We start from the raw sequence: 20,417 nt of genomic DNA on the forward strand, positions 1-20,417 counted from the left end.
AAAGATTTTGCTAGTCTTGTCTGTCTCCCATCCTAAAATATAACCACTGTTACAGTGAATTAGGCTGTATGACTTCACCTAACAGAAAGCAGAAGGATATTATTCATTATTTGGATTAATGTAGTGCCTAGGAGCCCTAATGCCAGGTGTTGTGCAAAACACAGAACAAAAGGACAGTCCCTGTACCAAAGAGCTTACCATCTAAATGTTATATAAGCATTAGGGCCACCCACTTTCCTGCCTGTTTTTTTTTTTTGGGGGGGGGGGGGGCGCTACTAGCTGCTGGACGTGGCAAGCTCTGCCTTTTCCAACTCTGTGATGCCTACAGAACCACAATAAGAAAGCAGAAGATTTGCAAGAGATGACAAACTGGAAGACTTCTTCTCCAGAGCACTGGAGGGAGTTAGGACAGACCACAATTCAACAACTGGAAGTCCCAGATAACCTGGTTCTCTCAATTGCTCATGCAAGTAAATTTGACATCCTCACCATTACTCTACGTTCTTATATTTATCTGGAAAGGGGTAACAATCTCCAGGAATCCACTCTTGAGCAAGGACTTGAATCAAGGTCGTCCCGCTGCCAGTGAGTACCCTAACTGCCAGGCTATAGGATATTCTGAGATGGGGGTCTCACCTTTCCTGTTGAATCTTTGTATAAAATACTTGAGTAATCATTGGGCCAAAAACAGAGAATGATTCTATAGCCCAGTGGTCAGAGGACTTACCTCATCTGGGAGGAGGACATACTTGGTTCCTAGGTCTACTTCACTGAATATTTAAGTATTTTATAAAAAGTGGAACAGCTTCAACAACAGGAGATATTGAGAGAGCCCCATCCCCAGAATACCCTGGACTCACATGGGGAAGAGGGGAGGAATAGTGGTTCAAGGTCCCTGCTCCAGAACAGCAATTCAAATCTGGACCTCCCACATCCCAGGTGAGCGGCCTAACCACGAGGCTAAATGTTATAAGGGGGCACCACCACTACTACCACCTATTTCTCTTGCTCCTCCTCCAGTTTTGGTGCTTAAAATCCCCTTTGTGAATATAGCCTGAAAAATTGAAACAAGACGCTTCATTAATGTTAAACTTTGTTCAGAGATTTCTGAATGTTCTCTTACTTGTTTCAACAAACAATTCACTAAAATTGTCCCAAAATTGCATTTTTCTTTGGAAAAAAGTGGAAAAAAGTTACAGCTATAAAACTTGGCCCAGCTTTAGTCCTCAGTACAAGCCCCTGCATCTTCTATTCACAGAAATATTCAAGTGCGGTCTTGTTTTACCCCAGTCCTGTTATTTCTGCTCAGCCGCCAATACCTTGTAAGGCCTGCACTCAGATAAATATATTTGCATTGGAATTACTGAGACCAAGAAAGGTGGATAGGAGATAATTCTGACAAAAAGCTGAATATGTACAGTGTTTCCTTTGTAGGACTGAAGAGAAAATGATATGCTGAATTACGGTTAAGTAATTGTGCATGTTCTATTCAGCGTGGATAACATTTGCTCCTGAAGTGCTGAATGTTAATGGGAGTTCTCATTAGTTAAGTTGTACAGTATTTTTGAGAAGCATAAGCAGAGTTTTGAGTAATGAATAATGATGAAGCATCATTAACTACGGAGGTTGAAAGCCAAATGTACAAGGGTATATAAAAACAACAGCATTAACCACCTTTAAACAGAGGTGAACTAAACCAGCCCCAATCGTAGGAGGAGAAAATTATTAAGTGACTACCTTTTAAAAATAAGATTACAAAAGCAACTATCTTCACACCAGTAATGTACAGTTTCTAAACATTTGGAAAAAGGAATCATGGTAAAAGAACTCTTTAAAAATCTTAAATTCATTTACTGTTGCAGCAAATTAGGCTTTGCCACTGCTTTATTCCACAGTGGGAAATCAAAACGTGATCCCAACATATTTACCACAATAAGAAAGTTCATACTACTTATAGTAGTAGTATGGCACAAATAACTTAGTTTATAGTATTGTAATATTACATGGCATACTGCCATGTATTATATTAAAAATAGGGATATCAAATGACTACAAAAATAATCACAAGATTTAAAAAATTGTCGCAATTAATTGCTGTTTTAATGGCACTGTTAAACAACAATATAATACCAATTTAAATTGACCATAAATATTTTGGCAGTTTTTCTATATTTTCAGATATATTGATTGTATTCTGTGTTGCAACTGAAAAGTGTAAAGTGCTCACTTTATATTATTTTTATTACAAATATAATATATCTATTATATATTACAAAGAGAGATAAATAAATAGTATTTTTCAATTCACTTCATACAAGTACTGTAGTGCACTCTCTTTATCCTGAAAGTGCAACTTACAAATGCAGAATTTCTTTTAACATAACTGTGCTCAAAAATAAAATAATGTAGAACTTCAGGGCCTACAAGTCCACTCAGTCCTAATTCTTGTTGAGCTAATCGTTAAAACAAATGAGTTTGTTTACATTTACCTGCCCGCTTCTTATTTACGTCACCTGAAAGTGAGAACAGGCGTTCGAATGGCACTATTGTAGCCAGCCCTGCAAGGTACTTACATGCCAGATATGCTAAACATTCGTATGCCCTTCACGCTTGGACTTGTAGGCTCTAAAGTTTTACCTTGTTTTGTTTTTGAGTGTTATATGAAAAAGATTAAATACATTTAAGTGTTCTACATATTAATAATAAATTTAAATTGGTATTCTATTATTGTTTAATAGTGTAATTAAAACTGCAATTAATCACGACTTTTTTTAATCCAGTTAATTTGTTTTACGTTAATAGCATGCATTAACTATGATTGACAGCCATAATTAAAAACTTCACTGTTAAGTATAGAATGCCAACCTTTCACTAAGACAAGGTAGGTGTTATCTTTTATTAGACCAACTTCTGTTGGTGAGAGAGACAAGCTTTTGCGCTACAAAGAGCTCTTCTTCAGGTCTGTACCACCACCAACTCCTTGCACCAGTCATTTCCCCACCACCTTTGTCCCAGTTTCCCTACTCGCCATCCCCAGACCTGATTCCTCAACACTCTGCATTCCAGTCAGACTGCCTCCTCCCTTCTCCTTCATCCTATTTGGGCACCAGCAAAGGAAGCACTGAGAACAATGAAGAAACAGCCTCCATGCTCTTAATTCTGGTGCTGGGTGTCTCTGCGGTTCCCAGCTGCTAAGAGGGACTAATTGTAGAGACAGTCCTGCAGCCCAGGCTGGAGCATGTCCAGCACGGACAGAATCTTCAGCGACTTTAGTTGCCAAACTTTTATAAGTCTCTGCTGAGCACGTGCAAACCGATCCATAAGCTTATTTGTTCTCTTTATTTTGTTTCTATTGATTTTATATGTAGTATTTACATTACATGTTAAACCAAAAATCAGTTTTAAATGACTACAAAGAAACTAAAATTATTTAACAATACTAGCATTGCTACAAATGCTTGACAGAAAGAATCTAACATTTATTAACGTGCACTTCCATTCTCAAATGTTGACTTTTACCTAAATCCTCGTCAAGAAAAATGTTAAGAATAATTACTCAAAAAACCTATAAATCAATTTCATTAGTTCTAGTAATGACAGTGATTATACTAGTAATTAAATGGACATTTAATTTAAAATTCTCTACAACGTCGTGCTACTATCTTCAATATATAGTCTAAACTTAAGATCATATTATAAATAAAATAGATCTCTTGGATACTGACTTATCAAGAAACAGGTAAATTGTTAAAGACCTTCAATATCTTATTAAGCCCCTACTCAATTATGTCCTGTGTTTGAATCTTAAAGCTCTACAGGGCTGGAATGTAACTTACCACAGTCATTAGCAGTTTATCAAACCACTGCAGTTTGAGTTCTGATTTTGGCCACATATCTGGTCGTAAAGCTGTCTTTAAAAGGTTAACGCAGCGTCGAGACAGCAATTCTCCAGGAGATCCAGCAGTGTTTGAGTTGTCATTTACCTAGCAATTAATCAAAATTACTGCAGAATGACAACCATTTATAACCATGATCTTTATAACTCATTAATTTTTTATACATCCTATGTAAGCATATCATTATCTAGTTTTGGAAAGGCTTAGCTAAAGTAACTATACCAACACAGTCACGATACTGTATTACACAAAAGGCTAGTACTGTGTTTATATACAAACTGTTTTTAAGATGTTAACGGATTTACCTAGTCTCTGAAAAAATTCTCAAAGGAATGTCAGGTTGCAACAATATTTTAAAATGTATTATGCTAAGAATACAGCTGAGCAAACAATTCACAGGAACTATTTTGACTAATTTAATTGTTCATGCTCACAATTTGTCAATGAGCAGTTTAAAACTTCTTTAGTTTATTCACATTTAAAATTATTCTGTGGGTAAAATTTTCAAAAGCATCTCAGTGGCTTAGGAGTCTAAGCCACATTTTCAAATGTTACTTAGGCACTTAGACTATATCTCAGTGCAAGTCAGTAAGACATAGTTTTCTCACACACTGATCATGTGATTTAGGCATGTAGAAACCTAAGTAATAACTACTCTAGTTTTGTTCCAAAATATATTTTTGTATCTCAGAAACAAGTCAATGTCAAAGTTCTTTACATCTAAATGTCTCGTCAGCTACCCAGACGTCTCGGAGTATAAACTACAAAGATATGGAACATGAATACTTTTAATAAAAATTTACATAAAAATCAGCACAACCCTATGTTTTTCATATGAACTTTCCATACCAATTTCAAACTTTTCAGAAGACAACAGCCATCGTTAAAGTTTATACATTTATCCCAAAGTGTATAATAAAAGGTTATTTGCATTTTTGAACACTAATGAAGCATTGGTACATGCATTTCAGAATCACACAGTACCTGGCAAGCAATTCTAATGAGGAAGTTGACCACAGTATCTGTATGCTGCTTGTCGATTGGCTTGGAAAGAAGTGCATCAGCTCCTGGCAACGACTGAGTACGTCCAAATACCTGTGCACACAATTTTTGTTCAATAAAAGAGGGGTAATGGTATATAATAAATTGTGCTTAAATAATAATATAAAGCACAACTATGAATTAATCGTAGTTTAACAGTGAGCAGGCTACAAAATTATGAAGGAAAATGAACATAAAGGTTACTTAATCTTAAAATTGCTGGTTATAAGAACAAAAGGAAACTGAATATTTCTTACTGCACTTATTGCCCCAGTAGCTGTCCTGAATCGTTTCACCTCTTGACCAGAATCAACAGACAATCCTCTTTTAACAGAAGATGAGGCAGAACTTGCTCCTTCTCCACTTGTGCTTGGATCCATATCTGAATCTGGCTGAAATATCAGTGATACACACATTTTAAAAAAATTCATGACAACATTTTGAGGTTTATCAAGACTGTTACTATTCCTACCTGTTGATCTTTAATTCTCTGCAATTCCCATTTGATGACTACTTCAGCAAGGTCCACAGCCAGTTTTCTTTGTTCAATAGTAACACTAGGAGTGAAACCCAACCTCTGCATGGCACTAACCATATGCTGAACCAAATGGTGTCTTACAGGGTAATAAACCTGTAGAAATGGATTCATAAATATGTTACATGTAAACTAATTATATTCTACATATTCCCTACTACATAGAAAACAGGATGGTAAATTGATTGCCTTTAAGCCCAGAGTTGGTTATATCTGTACCACGCTCATCCCTCTAGAATTAAGACAAGAAGCTGGTTCTTTGGTAAAACAGACATTTCTGACCAGATTTTCCCTGACCCACAGGTAAACCAGACTAAGGTGATGGCTACACTAGAGAGAGTGTACAGCAGTACAGCTGCGCCAATGCAGCTGCACCGCTGCAAGCTCTCTAATTTAGCTGCTCTAAGCCAACAGGAGAGAGTTCTCCCGTCAGCTTAACTACTCTCTCGCAAACAGTGGTAGCTACATCAGTGGGAGAAGCTCCCCTGCCAACATAGCGCTGTCCACACCAGTGCTTATGTCAGTATAATTTATGTCACTCAAGGTAATTTATTCACCCCCCTGACTGACATAAGTTATGCCGACATAAGCTGTAATACAGACATAGCCTAAGAATCATACCTATCTAGTGTTTCATTTTGGAAACAAAACCACTCCAAACTTCACTTTCAGTGTTGCTTTCAAATGTTTTACTAGCACTTCAGTTGGCTCCCTATTTATGCTATTTCATAACGTGTGCAAGCTAATTTTAAAAGTGCTTATGGACCAAGACCAAGCTGACCCTTTGCTTAAGTTAAATTGGTATTTCAGGCATTTGTGCGCTTTTGGGAACATGACTCTTTAAACGACCATATATGGGTGGAGAAGGCTTTAACAAACAAAAAGCAATACAGAGGGCATGTGAGTAGAAAAGGGAAAGATGAAACAATGTAAAAGCAAAAGTTCAAAGAGACAGAGGCATTTCAAAATTGGCCAGATGTATTGGTACATTAACAGCAGACATTTTCAGCTTTAAACGTTTGTAGCACGCACAAGTGCGTAGAGAACTATCTCCTTTAAATATTTGTTCTCTGCTGTATAATTTGAATCTCACTAATTTTTATTTAGTCTGTATTACATCTCCTAGGCATCTAGGATAATTTGTCCAATTGTTCGGCTGGTCACTGTATACATACCTTGAAATGCTGTACTATTAAATGCAAAATATGAACTAGTTGTGGAACTGTATGGCCCTCTTCTACAATGATTTTTCGTGTCCAATGAGTCAGCATCTGATGTCCATCCTCCATTCGAGCAGGCACAGCTGGAGTTAGAATAGCCATTGCCTGCCTGACAATTGCTCGAGCCTCCATTGCATGAGCTTTTAGAAGACTGTGAAAAACCTAAAAAAGGAGTGATCCTCTTAAACATGATACAAACTCTTCTTCTAAAGAATAATACAGCTCTTTAAGACCTTTTTTCTTGAATAAATGGCAGTTTCACTCCCTTGTCCTATCTGCTATCCTGTTTTTCCCCAGTGTCTGATGCTAAGTTTTCTTATATTCTCTTCCCCACGAATCCCTTGACCTCTTTCTCAAACACTTTTCTTTCAAATGATACTGCTAATGCCCTGATTTTAAGAGACCTCTAAATATTACCTGCTTCTTCATTGCCTCATCTCCCTTATTCCCCCATCTCTAAGCTCTTTGTAAGTGTCATCTACGCCCACGGCAATTCATTTCTTGAATTGCCTTCATCTCTCTCCTTTATACCTGTCAGTTACCTTTTACCTTCTCCATATTCTAAAACTTCCCTAAAGTTACCAATGATCTTCTCCACATTAAGTCCAATTCTCATTTTTCATGATCTTTTTGCTGCCGTCATTACCAGAATCAAGCCCCTCTTCCTGCTGAGCTTCCCAGGTGACTCTCCTGTCTCACCTACTGCCTTCACTGGTTCCCTTCTTGTAGGGACTCCACAAGGTGCTGGTCTTTGGTCTGCTCCTTCTATACTTGCTCCCTGTGTGATTTTATCTGCTCTTGCGATTTTAGTTATCACATGTATAATGATTATTCAAAACTACATTTCCATCCTCCATGACAGGCCCTCCATTTCAGAACAAAATAACGGATTAAAGAAAGCGTACACCAGAAACAGTACTTATCAGCATCCTTTTAGCATATTAGTGCAAATTTGTAAACAATACCTGCAACACTATCTTCTTATGTATGGCAAATTTTGCAATGATGTGTGCTAAAAGCAAATGTCCACTGTACTTGCATGCTGGGTCCACACATGCCTTAGACAAGAGACAGGGCCAGGCAAAGGTCATCAGGCGTCGTAGTTTGCTGTTCCGGTTCTTGTTATTGTCATGAATGTGATGTGGGGCATGTTCCACAAGAAGTGTTGCAAATTGCAAGAGATAAATTCTGAGTGAATCCAGCATGTCCGCTTGCTTTTCTGGATCAAGTACCTATTCCCAAGAGTGGAGGGGTAGCAAAATGAGAAGGGAGAAGAGAGAGAAAGAGAAAAAAGAAATATATCTTTGTAAGCTCTATACACACATTACTAACTACAACAACAAATATAATTCACAAAGTCTATTAAAAAAAACACATACTTTTACAGGTTGGTATCTACAGCAACAGATGATATGACTTTTAGAACATTTTATTTTATCACCACCTATCAGCACTCTCCAAAGGAATGGGCTACTGTCCATTTCTCCTCTATTGCCCAAATGATCTTTGATTACATACATCTACATTTAGGGCCAGGTTTTCAAAAGTCTTCAGCACACACAACGGATGCCATATTTTCATAAGAGATCAGCTCCCACTTTGGCAACTAAATGAAGTGAGCACATTATTATAATAAGGGGAGCTGAGCACTTCTGAAGATCTGGCCTTTAAAATATCTTCAACAGTGACTATCTTATCTTTGCTGACTGGTATAATAATGAGGCACAAGACATTTCTATGAGTCTGTAAAGACTCTTCTTACCAAGAGATAGGTGATACAGGGGGTTGCCGCAGCAAGCCTTCATTTGTAAAAAAATATGTTGAAATCCTAGTCAAGTCACAGTAACTTGAGTATTTGTAATCTCATTCTAGCTCCTGGTGGATATTTCTCCACAATTCAAAATTATTATACGAGTCAGTATAATTGATCACTTATATTTAGAGAAGGTCCTGGCCAGAAGTAGCAAGAATAATTCAGATCAGGATTGAAATGTGAATCAACTCAGGTACATTTATTTTATTTTTCGCTTTTCAATTCTTTAAAGCTAGCAGGGATTGATACCTTTGTTATAAAAACACTGGTGATACTTTCTGGATTATCTCCTTCTGGGTTGGGTGGTCCCAGAAGTTGTTCTCCTTCTGCCTTTTCAAAACTGTGTAAGAATGCAGGATTCAAGATATGCTGCAGAACCTACAAACCAGAAATGGAAGAAGTTAATACTATGCTATTAAGTTCTCTAAATAAAACAATTACTTAATAAAGCTATCTGGATTATTCCCGATTACTGACAAAACCAATGCACTGCAGCTTCAGAACCTCTTGATGTTCTCTCTTTCAAACTGAGAGAGATCGCATGTAAAAATGCCTGAACGGACAGATGATTGGGGTGGGGCTGGAAGAGGAGAGAAAAAACACACACAACACAAAAATTGGTTTCCTAGAAAGGGCAGATTAAGGGTTTGTCTACCCAGCCTGTAGTCTATACCCAAAGTTCAGACTACAGAATGCACTAGCATGCTGTGCTGTAACTACTTTTAGTTCACGCCAGCTGTGTACCACACATGGGTGTTAGAGCACAGCACGCTAGTGCACTCTGCAATTTACACCCCATAGTCCAAACTGCAAGGCCACATAGGCATAACCTAAGAAATGCTCAACTTTGAAAGTCAGAGGAATTGCTGACTCCATGTATTATTGGTCTTCCACGTATATGGTATTTCACATAATTGGCTCTGCCAACTACTGAACTCTTTTTGACATTTAAGCAAGCAAGGTTTGTTGTCCTAGTTCCCAAGATGAGAATTAAACCTAAATATCAGCCTATTTTGATTTAATTTCTTTACTTACCTTGGCTTTCAGCTCATCTCCAAAGTTTGGGTCATTGAAGTCTACAAACCGGAAGAACAGAGCCCGTTTTTGGGAAATACTATAGTTTTTTGGGATTTCTTCTTCCATGTATTCCTTTAAGAAAGTCATATTGCAGAGAAAACGGCCTGTGAAAGCTCGAAGCAGCTGGAAGAGCAATTCTATATCACCATAATTCCTTCTGGAAAAGGAAACAATTAAAATCTCTTGTGAGAAACTAGTATCAGACTATTTTGTTTGATGACTTGGGGGAGGAGTCATCATTGCTTTTAAACATGCACAGTTAAAAAATCCCAGGAGTCGCTGAAAGTAGTCTTGGTTTTGGTTCTAACAGCAGCACTAAGGAGCAACTTTCAGTCTTTTCTTCCACACAGCATTATGTAGCAGTTTTATTTTGCAAGTACAGAAAAAATACACACAAATGGAAAAAAATTGATTTGATCAATAAATAGTTCTACATACTTGCAGTAATTCAATAAGCAGTATGCCAGTAGTTTAGGTTCTTTCCAGTTTGTTGCAGCCATATTCTCCTTACGATGTCTTTCTTGAAAAGCTTCGCTTACCCACACACGTCTTAACTGACTCACTAAGGAATGTTGATTTGCCAACCAACATTCATCATTCTTAACTATAATACTTATGATCTGTCAAAAAACAAACAAGACAAATATATCTATTAGACCTATATCTAATAATAGCAATCAGAGAGACAAGGTGGGTTAGTTAATATATTTTATTAGACCAACTTCTGTTGGTGAAAGATACTCTTTCGAACTTACGCAGAGCACTTCTTCTAGTCTGGGAAACAAGGTGTTAACAGGTCACTTCACCTTGAATGGTCCCTTAGAACAGTGGTTGTCAAATTTATTTGATTGTGCCCCCCACCCCCACTTTCTTTTTGTCTGTAACCCTTTACACTCCCTTCCCCTCAAGTACACAAACCACCGCCCAGTTACGAAGGCAGCATGGAGAGCAGCAGCTGCTGGCCAGGTGCCCAGCTCTGAAGGCAGACCAACTTCTCATGCCCCCCCCCGCAGGATACATTCTGTGCCCCCAGGCCCCCCCGCCGTTTGAGAACCTCTGCCTTAGCTTAGCGTAAGTAGTTAGCACGTATGCTATTTGTTTGACCTTGTTTTTAACTGACACTCTTTGTACCTTTCCCAGACCAGAGGAAGAGCTCTGTGTAACTTGAAAGCTTATCTGTCTCACCAACAGAAGATGATCCAATAAAAGATATTGCCTCACTCACCTTGTCTTCCGAATACAAGGTGGAACAGACTGTTTAGCACAAGTTGTTCACATATATTTCAAGGGACCACTCAAGGTGAAGTGACCCATTAACACCTTTCCAATCACCGGGGGTGGGGTGGGGAAAAGGGGGTGGGGTGGGGGAAAGCTGTGGGGAGGTTTAGTGCGTTATAGATTGTTGTAATAAGCCATAAATCCAGTGCCTCTATTAAGTCCATGATTTTTAGTGTTTAGCAAAGTTATGCATTTAAGCTCCCAAGCTTGAAGGTGCCTTGGAGCTTAAATTTATAACTTTGCTAGACACTAAAAATATGAAATACGTGTTAACTACTTATGCTAAATGATCTGCTCCACTTTACATTTAGCTGTGACACTGAGTATGCTTCCCAGACCTGAAGAAGAACTCCGTATAAGCTCAAAAGCTTGTCTCTCTCACCAACAAAAGTTAGTCCAATAAAAGATATTACCTCACCTATACTGTCTCTCTAATATCCTGGGACTAACACGGCTACAACACCACTCCATAATAGCAATCTTGATATACAGGGACACATTTCAGATTGATTTAGGGCTAAATATGGTTCTACAAAAATTGTCCATAGAAACACTGCCATTAATTCATTTTCTTTTCAACTCCAATGAAAGATATATTTAAATTTTTTTTAAAACATTCCTATTCAGCATTGGCAGCGTTATGCTAGTAAATGAGAAACAGAAGAGTCAAACTGACTGTCTATTTGCTTTAAGCCAAGTAAAATGCAACAAGTAAACTGGCAGGTGAAAGGGAAATTAGATTTTTTTAAATACACAAATCTACCAATATGTATGTGAAATTACTCAACGTATCTATAGTGAGCGTCCCTCTAAACAGATATGAGCTATCCATGACAACGTTTGAAAAAAAAACAGCAAATAAATACCTTGATAGCCTGAAACTGAAGATCAAGACGCATTGTGCTGGTGCTTGGTGATCCAGGCCTAACAGCAGCTTGGGTGCCACCAGGTAACAGTAAAGTGATAAATCGATTTGGATTAGCTGCCAGGACATCTCGTAAAGGCTTCGCATCTTTGTGTTTTAAAAAACTCTGGAGAAGGGCAACCATCCATTATAGGAATAAATTTTAAAGAAAACATACCGAAGGTCGTATCATCATACAGTTGTATACCCACGTTTAGTTTACCTATACCACTCAGACTTAATGCATTTTAATTTTATGCCTGAATTTAATACTTATAAAAAGGTACCAAATCAACTGTCCTCAGGACTGAAGTCTGGTATTTTGTCTGACACAGCAGATACTATACAGTCAGAATAACGGTAAAAAGTTACATGAATAACTTCTAATTTATCAAAATTGGACTATTGTTCGCAGAGATTACCATGAACATTCTGCTCCACTGTGGATCGTTTAAAGTCGCTTCCATCATGAACAGCTCAACAGTCTGGGATGGATGACGTGTCAGAAACTTTATCAGTGGTTCTCTGAATGGACTGCCCGCCTGAAACATTCATAAAATGTTTTAATTAAATTATTTCCCTTTATTCAATTTATCCATTCCTCTCATATTATCTGGCAAAGACTAGGGCACTGAACTTAGCATGTGTACTGGTATAAAATGAATTTGTTAGCAACCACAACCATCCCAAGGTCTTAAAACAATCAAGTATTATCAGTCTTAAAAAGAGGAGATAATTTGTTACAAATCAATTTTTATACCAAATAATCCTATGCAGGTGGTTGGAACAATTAAAAAAAACCCCCACACTTAAAATGGGAGTAATATAAAAGCAATAAAAGAGGCAATTAGCAAAATTATACTCCACTTTTACCTCTATCAACATAGCCCGTTCTGTTTTCATCACAACTTCCAGCAAAGGTTTAACCAGAGTCTGAGGAGCAGCTGGGATCAGATGAAATAGGTTTATGATTGCTGAACAAATCTTCATTTCCTACAGATAAAAATAAACATTATCAAAATAAACTAACACTTCCTAACTAAACATCCAAACATATTACCACAGATCTTACCATGACTACATTTCTCATCTATATATTAGCACAGCTGGCAAACAAAAGCAAGGAGTTAACATATAAGCAGCAACTACTTACCCCAGTACATGGAAGGAATCTGTCCTAGGGAAATATATTTTTTCCCCGTTTTGGTATCATGTTTTTGTCGGCATATTTTATTTATTTACTTTGTCTCTTTAGTGATATTGTAATATTAAAGCTAGACTGTATGTAACGAGAATGGTGATGAGGGGAGTTATGAGGACTCATCGCGGCACTGTACTGAGTGGCTCACACTTCAAAACCCCAAACTAGCAGCTCAAAACAATTTCCCATACGCATTCTACAACAGCAGAATAGGAATGAAAAAAGAACCCTCCCATCACTGTTCAATGCATGTTGCATACGGCTGGCTATTTTTAAAAACAGCTTTGCTCTCCCATCAAATATTTATTCTTCTAAACGTCTGAGCAAATTTCAGGATTTCTTTTTAAAACTGTGTAGTTTAAATTTATTTTATATTTTCCTAGGGCAATGAACTGTATTTTCTATTCAGAGTGGGAGTATTACTTAATGAATAGTATTCAAGGAACCACATGAAAGGGGGCGGGGGGAGAATCCATTTCTAACAGACACTATGTACCATGTTTGTAGTGGGATATTATTGGTGTTTTTTAAACTGAAATTAAATACAAGTATTAAGGCCCCAATCCTGTGATCTGATCTGCACAAGCAGGTCCTTGCGGCTGCCCAGACAGAGCACACTGACGGACTGGGGCTTAAATTTATAAAATCAATGAAATATTAGATCCCTTGGAAAGCACTTAAAAGTTCTGCTCCAAACTTCCTAGTACAAAACATGCTGAACATCCTTCACAGCACTGTTACTAAAACAACTCTGCCACAGACAAACATAGGACAAGTCACAGCACTGCACTCAAAGGCACAATGCACTCTGCCCATTACATTACAATACAGCTAACATATCACAGCAAAAACCAAAAACCAAAAACAACAACAACAACAAAGAACCTCCTGGGGCCTCCACTGAATTTCTCACCTCTACCCCTTCCACGGCAGGCTGAACCAAAACAAAAATTACAGCATGAAAAAAAAAAAAACAAAAAAAAAACCCCCACAAAAATGTAAAAAAAAGTATATGCTATTCTTCAGATTGCAGTCAGAAACTGACTTTAATAGGGTTATGTTCTCACCTCAAACTGACAGAATGGAGACAACGAACATCTCCCGCACTCTGAAATGCTCTCCTGAGGATGGGGAGGAAAAGCATCTTTTTTTTTTTCTATTTGTACATCGTTTACATATAATTTCCCATATACTTGTGCACAAATAAAAATATTAGGGATGAACAAGACAGTGGAAACAATATTCAGATATCTTCAGAGACAAGTATTGCCCACGGAGACAACAAAAACCTTCAATGCTTAAAATATCAAACAAACAAGTCCTTTTAAACGGACTTTAGCCCTCCCCCAAAACAAAAATTCAAATTTTCACTTAAGCAGCATTGTTGATGAAGGGGGAAAAATTTGTTGCAACCTGTTTGATCAGAAAAGTTACTTTATATATTTCATATGCAGTAAGGAAAGACTAGCTTTTTTAATGAAGCTTTTAAACATCAGATCCATTAATTAAAAATTCATTTCCATTTGGAAAGCAATTTTTTTACAGCAAGTCACACATAATCAGGGCTATATTAGGCTACAAAAGGGCTGTTTTAAGTGGCAAGGATTAATGATCAAAAAAGCTGAATAATTCTGGCTCCCTTACTTTATACCTGAAGTTTACCTTGACAGACCTTACATCATTATAAATCAGTTTTTAACTGAGATTTTTAGCCTTTTTAGTTTACAAGCGTCATTTGTTTTCCTTGAAAAATGCAGGCCTTGTGGAATTCTGCAGTAAAATACTTTATTAGGAGGTAAAATGATTAATATCTTATCAGCTAATCTGAGAACTGCATGACACCCTGAGTATCAAAACAAGAGTGCTCAAAAAGAGCATGGAGTCCTATTCACCACCTCACCCCAATTTATAGATGGAGAGAGAAGGATAAAAATTGCTTAAGGTTTTGTTGGGTTTTTTTTTTTTAAAAAGGTATAGTTCCTCAAACTACCCTTGTATCTTCTCACCTAGCAAGCAGATGTGCTTCTTTTTCTCAGCCTGTAACTCTCCACTGAAGTTATGATCTCCTCCTGAAGCTAGCATTCACAATCAGTTTGTATAATACACAGCACTTCACACTAATAGAAATTTGCTTTTAATGTGAACCAGTGAAATTTTGGAGTCCACAAAACCCAAGAAAAAACAAGTATTAATGCCAACTACAATTAATCCCCTTGACTACTTAACCTCGCCCTTGTTTCGCTCTCTTAGGAGATGAGGTTACAAAAACATCTCATATATGGATGCATGAACAACATCTGCTGTGTAAACTGTGTGAATATCAGTGTCAAAGTTCATTTGCTTCAATTTACTAATATTTGTTGTATTAAGGAATCTTTTGAGATGAACATCTAATAAAAGAGTAAAATTTAAGATTGAATTATCTTTTTTTAAAATCAATCAAATCTTAAATTTAAGTGATCAGAAAAACACTATTTGAAAATGTTGAACATGTGTCAAACAAACATTCACAACTTTGTTTGAAATAGCTTTTTCTCCACCACAATTTTTTTGTTCGGGGGGGGGGGGGGGGGTTTAAAAACACAAAAAATACATAGACAAAAGATTGTGACAGAAAACATTAAAAGCAAAAGAATTCACAGCTGAGTGAAATATGTCTAATATGTAGGGAGAACTAGACAAAACTGTTAGAGTGGTGCCCCACTGTGGACTGAAAGACTACTATGAAAGACTAAATTATATTTATAATCATTGGGAGTGGGAAAAAATGGATCCCAACAGAAGTCTATAGAAAGCCATAGCAGTGCACTGCAATTAATAATTATTAGTATTTTGGCAAACATGCATGCACAGTAGCCTACTTTTAAGTCTTAATGCAAACAAGAAATTAACCCAACCCAATTACAAAATATCTAAACTTCACTTCAGAAGAGATGACCAATTTAGATTTGAAGTTAGCTTTTTGAGGGGATGAGAAAAAGTAGTTAACAAAATCATTTCAATCTACTGATTTCTTGAAACAAAAACAGCCAGCCCAATTTAGTTCTAATCTGAAACAAAAAACAAACAAAAAAAAAAGATTCCTTCCTAGTTTGGAAGTTTTGAGACAGTGATAAATCTTTACCCCTAGTAGAAATTACTGGTATAGTTCCTAATAGAATTGCAAACACAATACAAACTATAGCACTGAATGTGATAATTATTCCTACAAGTATAATATTATAGAACTCACTTTGCCTTTAAACTATGCAATTTCCAGTTTGCAAGGAAACTTAATTCCACATTTCAACAAACTATCACTTCCCACAATAAACCAACAAACTGACCTTAATTAAGGAAAATTTTAAAATGTAGCTTTCAAAAATCATATTTAAAGATTGAAGGGGGAATGTTATATGTAGTATAAATTTGCTGACAAAATATGACATGAACATCCAGCATATTAAGTGAAAACTAAACTATAAAACCAAGCTGAATTATTTTAAAAAACGGACTATTGAGAAATTATGGCACTGATCATGTAATGGTTTGAGCATTGGCCTGCAAAACCCAGGGTTGTGAGTTCAATCCTTGAGGGGGCCATTTAGGGATCTAGGGCAAAAATTGGGGATTGTGCCTGCTTTGAGCAGGGGGTTGGACTAGATGATCTCCTGAGGTCCCTTCCAACCCTGATATTCTATGATTAAGTAATCTGGTCCATATAGGCAGAACCCTCTGAAGTCCTTCTGCCCATACAGACCTCAACGCAGGATTAGGGCCTAGGAAACTGTGCACACTGGATGATATTCACCCCACTACACAATATCCCACCAAAGATCCTCCACACGTTTCAACTTCAGAGCAAAAGTGCTGAGACACTTGTACAGGCACTATCTTTGCCAGGTGAATTTCAGTCACTGTAAATACAAATTTAAAATGCGACGCAAAAGCTTTCCGTACTAAGATTTGTCACAAATATTCCAAAAAAGTAATTTTATGCAGCCTTGTAAAAAAAACCACAGTGGATACCCAGTTATGGTAACATTTATGGTTGTATGATTTCTGAATTTTATAAAAAAGTTTACACTGTTTACTTCTGCTTCTCCCTCCCCCATAAAAGGAACCATTAACTTACATTTCCATCACTCCTCTGTCCTCCTTTGTGTGTAATTACTACCACTTCCATCCATTTACGCAGGTGTTGCTGTGGGGAAATCCAACATCTTGATTATCACTACAAAAGGTTTTTTTTGTTTGTTTGTCGCCCCCCTCCTGCTGGTATAGCTCCCCTTAACTGATCACTCTCGCTATAGTGTGTATGATAACACCCATTGTTTCATGTTCTCTCTGTGTGTATACATCTTCCTACTGTATTTTCCACTGCATGCATCCGATGAAGTGGGTTTTAGCCCACGAAAGCTTATGCTCAAATAAATTTGTTAGTCTCTAAGGTGCCACAAGTACTCCTGTTCTTTTTGCGGATACAGACTAACATGGCTGCTACTCTGAAACATCAGTATGATTACTCTAATTTTACAGTTCCAGTTATGAAAGCCACATCAAGATTTTATACTAAAGTGGACGAACAGCCTGATTTTTGAGGGAAGCAAACTAAACAGCTGCAAGTAGTTAGTTCAGCTCCCTTGATTGGAGATGTTAGCTTGCTGTTTGCGACCCACTGGTTTGCAACCTACTTGTCTTGGAAGACATTCACCTGCTTCTAAACTGCCCAGGTACCTACAGAGGCCAAGAGAGCTTTTAAACCTGTGCTTGATTGGAAGGTTGCAAGCTTCTCCTTTAACCTTACCTCAATTATCCATACCTTTGTCACTTCTAGATTGGAGTACTAATACATCCTACACGGGGCTACATCTGAAGTCCATTAGGGAACTTTAGCTAGTGAAAAATGCAGCAGATCTCCTTTCTTAGAGGTTCTTTCCACAGGGAGTGGATTACACAGGCATAGCAAAATCTAATGGCTGCCAATTCATTCCTCATCTGGTATCCCAGGAGCTGAGGTCACCTGAGGGTGTTAAAAGCCCTCAACTTTGGAACTACTGTCACCACTTCATCCAACAGAGCCCAAATCAATTGACCTTTAAGGCCTTCTGGAAGGTACGTTTTCCCCAATTTTCAAAAAAGGGATGAATATGGAAGCGTGTATGTTGGTTGAAGGGGAAAATATTTATTAAGTCTGATAGGCAAAGGGGAATGGGTGTTCATATTTGGTCAAAGGTACAAATCATATAAATCAATGACCAAGTATGATCACTCATCTCCTGAGTATGAGAGCCCCTGGCAAAAGGAGAGAGGCAAATTTTTTAGAAATCGAAATACAGAAGATAAAGGCAAGACCACCATCATTTTAGCATTCAAAGCATTTAGCCATCCTGCCCACGAAATGTTATCCACTGAAAAGGAAAAAGCAAGTTTCCAAGACAATGTTTGCCATAGTATCCTGGCAACCCCTTGTTTAGAGAGAAATCTGTCCAAGGAGATTTCAGTATAATTAAGTTTGACTTCATTAGAAGAAAAAAGGTTGTTTGTTGTTTTCCTTTTCACTTAACTAAGCCTCTTTAAAAATGATGGTTTTCATCAAATTCTAATCATGCAAACATTTCAAAACACAAATTAATATGCATGAATTGTAAAGCATGGAAACCTTTTGTACAAATCTATTCATTAAATCACTATTAAACTGCTCTTTTAATCTTCAATTTTGTGGATGTCAGTTAAAAGGAGAGTTCTTCTAGGAACATTTAAAAGAAAAATAAAAGGATTGGGCTTACCATCATCTGATCACAGAACTTGTCATTAAAGGAGTTTGGAAAAAGTCTAGTGACAGAAGTCAGGCGGTTCACAACATTCAATGTCAAGCTTCGATAATCTCCCAACATCATGAGCAATGGTCTCATGTGTGTGTGAATTTGATCTACTTCTATTGTAGCTCCTTCTAAGAACTGCAAAGAAATAAAGCATGGAATCACAACAGAAATAAAAGAAATTCAGTTACTTCTGTACAGACACTTACAAAAAGTAATTCTGCAGAACTGGTTTCATATTTTTAAAGTTCACAATAAAATGGCTGTACAATAACAAATGGTTCAACAAATGTTTGGTTTTAAAAAATGCTTTTGGTGGCAGGATGGAGACTCGTGAAGAAAATGTTTAATCCTGATACATTGCTCAGTTTATGAATGTGCTGCAAACAAGAGATTCAGTTAACAGGATTTTTATTCCTATAATACTATTGTTAACTGTGGAGTTATAAAATTCTGACTGGGAAAGAAGTATATAATCATTTAATTTCCTTCTCATTTAACCAGCAGTTTTAAAAATGCAACAGAAAAAGATCTTAACTGAGAAGTAAGAGACACTCAGGCACTATGTTACAAGCAAAATCCCATGTTTGGAACCCTGGTCATAATAAACATAGCTAAGTTTTGTTTTGTTTTTTTTGTTTTTTTTTTGTTTTTTTTGTTTTTTTTTTTAAACACACAGCAGCTTTTTTTACAACAAACCAAGCATCAGTGTGCGTCTCCATCTACCCATGTTGCCTAACTGCATTTCAAAGGAGCATTACAGGAAAATTTGGGCTGCAAATCTATAAAGGCCTTAGCAGGTGACAGCAACAAGAGAAAAGATACACAAAGGGGCACGAGAAGTACTCTTTAGAATATCCTACTGCAAAGGGAACTTGAGGATGGAAAAAATCATCCAAATCAGATCCACAAGCACAGTTTGGAGGTTTTGCCTATATTAAAAAACGGTATGCACAACAGTTTACAGGAAGACAGCTGTGTGCTCTCTTATGCCATAGCGAAGGACAAAATACTGCAAGCTGCCATAGTCCACTGAAGAAAGGACTGTGGAGAATCTATATTTAGGGCCAGCCATATCAGTAACTGTAACTGTAAGTAATCAAAAACTCAGTTAAAGCTGTAGGGCCAGATTCTCTGCTGAAATCCCAAGGGTCATTTTGCACTTCCCAAACAGTGAAAAGGGCTTGGAATCTGGCCACAGTTGGCTAGTAGAGCTTTCTTTTGGTGTAACTGAACCCCTTGCTAACATGAAACTGGTGAAGGCAGCTCCTGCACCAACTACCCCCACACTCCCGCCACAGGGGAAGAGAGAAGGGGCTTTAGAACAAGTCAGGAGATGATCCTCTACCAATGGCAAAAGTTATTTAAGCCTCTTAGCTGCTCTAACTCTTGCCAGGCCAGCCCTCACAAATCAGGAAGCTATATTTAACCAACTCTGGCATCACCACAGAAAGACTGTCATAGGAAGGAATCTGATCCATAGTATATACATAACCTACAAATCTGTGGATCATTGACATTAATGGTGTGAATACTTATCCTGTGCAATATGCTATGAATGCCTGCTCCTCATTATGAAGTAGATACAGAGTATGAATAGTAAACACTTACTAAATGTTAATAATTACATATCTTTTTATTAATTAAAGCT

General features: G+C 37.3%; 1 protein-coding gene across 13 annotated transcripts in view; it reads right to left on the reverse strand.

Moving 5' to 3' along the window:
- The window catches only part of LOC119862161 (transformation/transcription domain associated protein), a 159,266-nt gene that overhangs the window by 89,949 nt on the left and 48,900 nt on the right, over nt 1–20,417 (reverse strand). For 9 of the 13 annotated variants that reach the window (XM_043493177.1, XM_043493178.1, XM_043493179.1 and 6 more), the window contains 16 exons: nt 18,734–18,904; nt 17,080–17,148; nt 14,033–14,086; nt 13,879–13,899; nt 12,638–12,757; nt 12,187–12,306; nt 11,727–11,891; nt 10,021–10,202; nt 9,541–9,739; nt 8,755–8,883; nt 7,658–7,924; nt 6,648–6,854; nt 5,410–5,568; nt 5,195–5,329; nt 4,881–4,991; nt 3,837–3,983 (listed from right to left, as the gene is read on the reverse strand). In XM_043493177.1, the coding sequence (XP_043349112.1) occupies nt 3,837–3,983; nt 4,881–4,991; nt 5,195–5,329; nt 5,410–5,568; nt 6,648–6,854; nt 7,658–7,924; nt 8,755–8,883; nt 9,541–9,739; nt 10,021–10,202; nt 11,727–11,891; nt 12,187–12,306; nt 12,638–12,757; nt 13,879–13,899; nt 14,033–14,086; nt 17,080–17,148; nt 18,734–18,904 (2,256 nt within the window). The remainder of the gene's footprint in view (nt 1–3,836; nt 3,984–4,880; nt 4,992–5,194; nt 5,330–5,409; nt 5,569–6,647; nt 6,855–7,657; nt 7,925–8,754; nt 8,884–9,540; nt 9,740–10,020; nt 10,203–11,726; nt 11,892–12,186; nt 12,307–12,637; nt 12,758–13,878; nt 13,900–14,032; nt 14,087–17,079; nt 17,149–18,733; nt 18,905–20,417) is intronic. The other 4 variants (XM_038418305.2, XM_043493182.1, XM_038418304.2 and 1 more) reach the window with 2 other exon arrangements.

The sequence above is a fragment of the Dermochelys coriacea genome, chromosome 10, assembly GCF_009764565.3.
Source record: "Dermochelys coriacea isolate rDerCor1 chromosome 10, rDerCor1.pri.v4, whole genome shotgun sequence".
Lineage (NCBI taxonomy): Eukaryota > Metazoa > Chordata > Testudines > Dermochelyidae > Dermochelys > Dermochelys coriacea.